Here is a 7816-nt window from a genome sequence, read left to right as displayed (position 1 = left end):
TGCTGCGACTCGTTCCTGGCGCTCTCCGAGGAGATGAAGCGGGTCTTCGATCGGGCCGTCGCAGGACGGGAGGCGGCCAGGAGGCTGGCGGAGTTACGCCAGAGGGAGAGGTCCGTCACAGACTTCTCTATCGAATTCAGAACCCTGGCGGCGGAGTGCCATTGGAACGAGGAGGCGCAGTGGGACATGTTCCTGCATGGGCTGGCTGACCGCGTCCAGAGGGAGATCTACGCCCTGGATCTGCCCCCCTCTCTTAAAGGACTCATTGATCTAGCGTTACGGGTGGATGCCCGCCTCACTCGGATGGAGAGGAGGGGGCTGTTCAACACCCCATCCAGGGGCCCGGCGGACGGGCGATTCAGTGGCGGAGACGTGGTCAGCCCCACCTACGATCACGAGCCCATGCAGGTAGGGCGAGCTCGGCTTTCCCGGGAGGAGAAGGAGAGGCGGAGATCCCTGGGTCTTTGCATGTACTGCGGGGGAGCCGGACATCAAGCCCATACCTGTCCAGTAAAAGGCCAAGCCCGGTAGTACGCATGAGGCTACTATCGGGTGGGATCTCTGCCGAGAAGACCTCATCACCGCCATCATCTACGCTCCTTCCGGTAAGACTGCGGTGGTCAGCACAGACACACCACTGTCAGGCACTACTGGACTCTGGGGCAGAAGGTAACTTTATGGATCGTCACCTTGCACACAAGCTCCACATTCCCCTCAAAGCCCTGCCGCACCACATCACGGTCCATGCCCTCACTGGACAGCAACTCCCCACTATCTCTCACAGCACTGAGGAGATCACACTCATCACCTCTGGCAACCACTCCGAAACTATCTCATTTCACATCCTTGACACTCCCCTGGCACCCATTGTCCTCGGGCACCCTTGGCTCCTTCTCCATAACCCCAAAGTAGACTGGTCCTCTAATTCCATCTTTTCTTGGTCTCGAAGGTGTCATGAGTCTTGTTTAGTGTCTGCTTGTCCGTCTGTGTCTGTGTCTGTGTTACAGGAGGAGGCGGTGGATTTATCTAACGTGCCCGCTGAGTACCTCCACCTGAAGGAAGTGTTCAGTAAGTCTCAAGCTGCTTCTCTTCCTCCGCATCGTCCTTACGACTGTGCCATAGAGTTATTGTCAGGTAAGTCTCCCCCTAAAGGCAAACTTTATTCACTTTCTGTGCCAGAGAGGGAGGCTATGGAGAAATATATTTCTGATTCTCTAGCTTCCAAATTCATCCGCCCTTCCTCTTCTCCTGCGGGGGCGGGGTTCTTTTTTGTGGGAAAGAAGGACGGATCACTGCGACCTTGTATTGATTACCGAGAGCTGAACAACATCACGGTAAAGAATACTTATCCTTTGCCGTTGATGTCTTCAGCCTTCGAGAGGTTGCAGGGAGCGTCTATTTTCACAAAACTGGACTTACGCAATGCGTATCATTTGGTTCGGATCAGGGAGGGGGATGAATGGAAGACCGCGTTTAACACCCCCAGAGGGCACTTTGAATATTTGGTCATGCCCTTCGGGCTCTCCAACTCCCCAGGGGTCTTCCAGGCACTCGTCAACGACGTGCTGCGAGATATGATTGATCAGTTCATTTATGTCTACCTGGACGACATATTGATTTTTTCTTCTTCTCTCCAGGAACATGTGCAGCACGTCCGACGAGTGCTTCAGAGGTTGCTAGAGAATGGGCTTTTTGTCAAGGCGGAGAAATGCGAGTTTCATGCACAGTCTATTCCATTTTTGGGGTTTATCGTGTCGACTGAGGGAATACGCATGGATCCCGAGAAGGTTAGGGCTGTGGTAGAATGGCCAAGTCCAGATTCCCGTAAGGCCCTACAGAGGCTTCTGGGGTTCGCTAACTTCTACCGGCATTTCATTCGCAATTTTAGCCAACTAGCCGCGCCTCTGACCGCCTTGACCTCCGCCAGGACTGCTTTCAGGTGGTCAAACACAGCGGAAGCTGCGTTTGCGAAACTGAAGAGCCGTTTCATTTCAGCTCCAATTCTCATTACCCCTGACGCCACACGGCAGTTCGTGGTGGAGGTCGATGCGTCAGAGGTGGGGGTAGGAGCGGTGTTATCCCAACGTTCTCCCTTAGACGACAAGGTCCACCCTTGCGCGTATTTTTCTGATCGTTTATCTCCTGCAGAGAGTAATTACGATATTGGTAACAGAGAATTGTTGGCAGTCAAGATGGCATTGGAGGAATGGCGACACTGGTTAGAAGGATCGGGGGTTCCTTTTATAGTATGGACTGACCACAAGAACTTAGAGTACATTAGCACCGCCAAAAGGTTGAACTCCAGGCAGGCTCGATGGGCACTTTTTTTCGGACGTTTTGATTTTACTATTTCGTACCGCCCGGGCTCCAAAAATATCAAACCCGTTTCCTTGTCTCGTATTTTTGACCATTCCGAACGCCCGTCCACTCCCGAGTGTATTTTTCCTGAGACATTAGTGGTCTCCACTCTCACATGGGAGATCGAATCGAAGGTCAGTACGGCCTTAGAAGGGGTAACGCCTCCGCCCGGGTGCCCACCGAACCGCTTATTTGTGCCGGAGGGATTAAGGTCCAACGTTATCCAGTGGGGACATTGCTCTAATGTGGCTTGCCATCCAGGGGTTAACCGTACTAGATTTTTAGTCAAGCAACGATTCTGGTGGCCACTTATGGCTCGCGACATTCACAATTTTGTTTTGGCTTGCTCGGTATGTGCCACTGGTAAGGCTTCCAATCGGTCCCCGGATGGGTTACTCCAACCGCTGCCGGTACCTTCGAGACCCTGGTCCCATATCGCACTAGATTTTATTACCGCCCTCCCAGGGCAACACGGTTGTTTTAACCGTGGTGGACCGGTTCTCGAAGGCCGCCCATTTTATTCCTTTGGCCAAGTTGCCCTCAGCCAAGGAGACAGCGTTGACCGTCATAGACCACGTCTTTCGTTTACATGGCCTCCCGATAGACGTGGTTTCTGACAGAGGACCCCAATTTGTGTCTAAATTTTGGCGAGAATTCTGTAAATTACTAGGAGCGACTGTAAGTCTGTCCTCAGGGTTTCACCCCCAGAGCAATGGCCAGACCGAGAGAGCCAACCAAGATTTGGAAAGGGTGTTGCGATGTTTGGTCTCCAAGAATCCTTCCTCCTGGAGCCAACAATTGTCTATGGTGGAGTACGCCCACAATACCTTACCAGTATCGGCTACGGGCCTATCTCCTTTTGAGTGTAGTGTAGGGTACCAGCCACCAATTTTTCCCAGTATGGAATCCGAGGTTGCGGTCCCCTCCGTTCACGCCTTCGTCCAGAGGTGCCACCGCACTTGGACCAGAGCCCGCGAGACTCTACTCCAAGTGGGGGCGCGCACCAAGGCCAAAGCCGATCGCCACCGGTCTAGGCCTCCCGTATACGTCGTGGGTCAAAAGGTGTGGCTTTCTACTAAGAACATTCCTCTCCGTTCCGTTTCTAATAAACTGGCTCCCAAATTTATCGGCCCGTTTACTGTCACCAAGATCATTAGTCCGGTGACAGTCCGCCTCAAACTCCCTCCGACGTACAGGAGAATTCACCCCGCCTTTCATGTATCCAAAATAAAGCCTGTATTTTATTCTCCCATTAATCCGCCTACCCCGGTCCCTCCCCCGCCGCTTCTCGTAGATGGGGAGACCACTTATTTGGTTAATCGTATTCTGGACTCTAGAAGGAGGGGACGCGGATTTCAGTACTTGGTGGACTGGGAGGGTTACGGTCCGGAGGAGAGAAGTTGGGTACCTGCTAGGGACATCCTGGATCATTCCCTTATCGATGATTACAATCGACAGGTAAGAGATTCTGGGGACGCCAGGAGGCGTTCTTAGGAGGAGGGGTACTGTCACGGTTCGTGAATGCACCGTCTCCAGCTGTAGTCAGGTTACGTCATGTTGATTGTTTCATGTGGGTGTGGTCGCTGATCACTGATCAGCGGCAGGTGCGGCTAGTTCCCACAGACTATTTAACACCCTGTCTTTCGTTTCCTGTTTGTCTGATCGTTGTTTGTAGATCCTGGTGTTTGATGTCGTGTTCGTGTTGTTCCTGCCTTGCCTTGTCGCCGTTCTGTTCGGATCCTGTCGTCACGCTTGGAATACACTCACCACTATTGGATTATCACCGCTGTCATTGTCGTTCAACGCACCCCACGTCTCAACTCCCCAGTCTGTGCTGCCACCGTGGTTCCTGCGTTACTCTCCGACCTTTCATCATCATCATACTTCTAATAAACTTACTCGTACTTGCATTTGTCTCCTGTCCTCCATTAGCGCCGTTACAATTAAAGCTCATATTCCCAGAAGAAAAACACTTAAAGCAGAGATTATACATCTTACAGTGAGCAGTAGTACTGTGATCTTCGCTGGTACAAACTCTACATTCACGGCTCTGTTTGTTAGAATTCTTGGGCCAACCACCACGCACGGATTGAGCATTGCACACAAGAGCCTTTTCCAACATGGTCAGGACTTTGTCTAAAGTGCTATTATCGGTTGCTGGTGAGGCTGTTTCTGACCTATGAGGAGACAGAGAAGTTGTATCATCAATTGGCTCCAGAACCTTGACTGTTTGGTGACACGCAATTCGCTTTGTCATTTTCTGCTCCCTAAGCATCTCATCCAATCTCTCTTGGACCTCAGAAGCTGTCCACGACTGTGCAGGTTTACTTTTGAACACAAAAGACAGATCCTTATCAGGGCAATGTCATATAAACATCACAGCCAGTTCTCTGCTTTGATTTTCTAATGTTCTTCCGTCCTCTCTAAGACTTTACTCAGCCACCTCAGCTGCTTTGTTCAACCTTATCCAATAATCCAGAGAGCTCTCATTGGAGTAAGGTTTCACAGAGTAGAAATCGGCTAAAGGCATTCCTGAGCTACTGGAATCACTAAAATGGTGTCTCAAAACTGTGAACACAGCATCAACAGTTAGAGTAACTATTCTGTTGCTCAGCCAAACCTTAATGATGTCCCTGGCCCTCCCCATTAGTCTATTCATTACTTCTTCAACCCTTTCAGATTTTACCACTTCTTTTTTGTTTAAGTACACTCGCATCAGTTCTTCCCACTCCATCATGGAACACTTATATGTACCATCTCCACGATAATAAGGAGGTGCAGTTATCTCAGACTTCAGTACTAAATTCAACTTGGAAGCATCGATAATGGTTGCATTCGGTATCTTGTTGTCAGAAATGTTAGTGTTTTCTCCAAAACAACTCCTAGATGGCAGATTTGAATGTCTAGTCTGCAACAAACTGTCCCTGATAGCTTCACCAATTTCAGATCCAATTTGTCTGATGAGGCTACTCATGTCACTTGAGAGTTCAGATTCATGTTTTGTACACTCTGGGCTACCAGGTTTAGTTATTGGACTGCAGCTTACGTCGAGTCTAGCATCTGACAATCTCAGCTTTCCACCCCTCCCAGTGCTTGCAGGCGGTCAGCTACCAGCAAACCAAACGGTGGGTCACGGCACCATTGTGTAGTGGGTTTCCTTCTGCGTTGTGTTTTGATTATAAAAGAGACTTCACACCATGATGCAGCTGTCACGTGGTTTACTTTCAGCGACGTTTCTGTATCAAAGTATAACACTCATCAGGTAGTAACAGAAGAATATCAGGTCTAGCAGTGCCTCTCATCGCAACGACATCCCACGAAAGAGAGAGCATTAAAACATACAGTAACATTCATAAAAACAAATACAATAATAATATACGGGAGAAAAACATACAGGAAAAGAAACCAATACTATAATGATCCATTTACATACCTGTATCAAAGTATAACAGACATCAGGTAGTAACAGAAGAATATCAAGTCTAGCAGTGCCTGTCAATCATTGCATAGTGTTACACTGTACACTTATATAACAGCAAATACATTCAAACCTCTCATGGGTCATTAAAGGTGCCATATGCAGAAATTGAGCTAAAAATATCCATAACATGACCTACACGCATCAAAAGAATGAGAAGAAATAAAGGCGATGATGTCATAAAAAAAAGTCAAGTTATAGTGCTGCAGAGATATCAACCTTAATTAGCATTAACATTACTAGCCCCAGCCCGGCAGGTGTTGTAATACCAGTTTCGGCCGTGAGAGGCGGTATGCGGGCAACATAACCACCAGCCAACCTGCAACAAATACACGAATAACTCGCAGGGCGTACCTGGACCTGATGTCAATCATGTGGAAAGTACAGCCCACTACTTTCAGTTCAGAGAAGAGAGCGGAAGGATAGCTGAAGCCCTTGGCAAAAGACCAACACCCGCTACAGGGAAACAACCGTGCTCGGAATCACAAATCAAATCTGATAAGAATACCAGAGTAAACATCGGCACTGCTTTTAATCGCTGGAGACAACTGATGGACCTGAAAGAAATGAGGTTTGACTCCGAACTTGCAAGTTAGATGCTGTTAGTATTTCGCTAGAAGTTTGTTTTATATGTTTGTGTATTTGTTTTCAGGAAGTTATAACATAGAAATGTATCGAAGGCTGTTCGATAAACGTGCTAATGTTAGCGATGGCTAACCGTAGCTGCATTTGATAATTAGCTAGCTATAACTTAACGTTACCCATTTTATTATATAGGGCTGTGCATGTCTTTACTCTTGTACATCTCATCAGTAAAGACGCTCCTGTAATTAGGAGTATATCTCCAGTACGTGTGTTCAGATCAGGATTGCCAGGTTTTCACAACAAATCCTGCCCAGTTGCTTCTCAAAACTAACCCAATCTCGCTTCCAGAAGGTTCCCCGATAAAACATTGCTTCCTGGGGTTAAAATATAGTTTTTTTAGCAGGGTTGCCGTGGTATAATTCGCATTTTAGGGGCTAAATATCACGTTATTTGTATTGGGGTCGCTGTGACCAGCGGACATGAAAAACAACCACCACAGACTTGGCAACACTGGTTGGCATTTCCTACACGGAGCCGTAATTCACTGAAAATCTATACAACATCGATGTTAAAATCGCAGGCGATTCTTTGTCGATTTTGAAAGCGATTTTGTGTTAGTTGTCGGTAGACTAAGGCTCTGTGCAGTTACTGCCGCTCCACCTGAACCAGTGTTGCCAAGTCTGCGGTTGTTTTTCATGTCCGCGGTTTGAAGCAATCCCAATACCAATAACGTGATATTTAGCCCCTAAAATGCTAATTTTACCAGGGAAACCCTTCCCAAAAATGTATATTTTAAATGCAAAAAAAATTCAATTTTTATCGGGGAACCTCCCAGAAATGCGATTGGGCTAGTTTTGGACTAGTTTTAAGAAGCAACTGGGCAGGATTTGTTGTGAAAACCTGGCAACCCTGATCTGAATGCACATGCTGGAGATATACTTCTAAATACAGGAGCGTCTTTACTGATGAGAGGTTCATGAAAATCGCATTCGATTTTTTGCACAGCCCTATGTATCATAACTAACCTGCTCTGTCTAGTCTGTTGGTCTCCGTGTCCTATTTGCTTCGTGGTTTTTCTGTGCGTGAAAAAATTGATGTGTGGCGTGAAAGCGTGTGAAAAGAGTCAATTGCGTGTGTCTCACAGTGAATGCTTGAGAGTTGGCACATTAGTTCTCAAGCAGAATAAAGGACAGGTTGATTATTGCTGTTTAGCGTTTGTATTAATCTATCATGTGTCCCTGTTTGCCTACAGGGACATAAAAAATAAATTAAAAGTGATACGTGGACCAAGGTGTCTGAGATTGTTCATTTTAAGTAAAGGATCATAATATTTCGTCCACAACAATATTTAATGAGGTTATAACTCCTTGTGGTTAGTCTGCACGAGATCAACAA

At 47.5% G+C, this 7816-nt stretch overlaps 1 protein-coding gene across 1 annotated transcript; it reads left to right on the top strand.

Annotated features, from left to right (window-relative positions):
* Positions 1-2505: 2505 nt before the first annotated feature.
* On the top strand, positions 2506-4144 carry LOC127975819 (uncharacterized). Its single transcript, XM_052579817.1, has one exon. It carries the CDS (start codon positions 3163-3165, stop codon positions 3850-3852), a length of 690 nt encoding a protein of 229 aa, XP_052435777.1. The 5' UTR covers positions 2506-3162; the 3' UTR covers positions 3853-4144.
* The last annotated feature ends 3672 nt before the right edge of the window (positions 4145-7816 follow it).

The sequence above is a fragment of the Carassius gibelio genome, chromosome B17 (assembly GCF_023724105.1).
Source record: "Carassius gibelio isolate Cgi1373 ecotype wild population from Czech Republic chromosome B17, carGib1.2-hapl.c, whole genome shotgun sequence".
Classification (NCBI taxonomy): domain Eukaryota; kingdom Metazoa; phylum Chordata; class Actinopteri; order Cypriniformes; family Cyprinidae; genus Carassius; species Carassius gibelio.
Note: the sequence above shows the minus strand (reverse complement) of the source record. Positions and strands in the feature narration are given on the sequence as shown.

What these genes read in the sequence shown, in the direction of transcription:
- LOC127975819 (XM_052579817.1), top strand. Translation starts at nt 3,163, where the DNA reads ATGGTGGAGTACGCCCACAATACCTTACCAGTATCGGCTACGGGCCTA.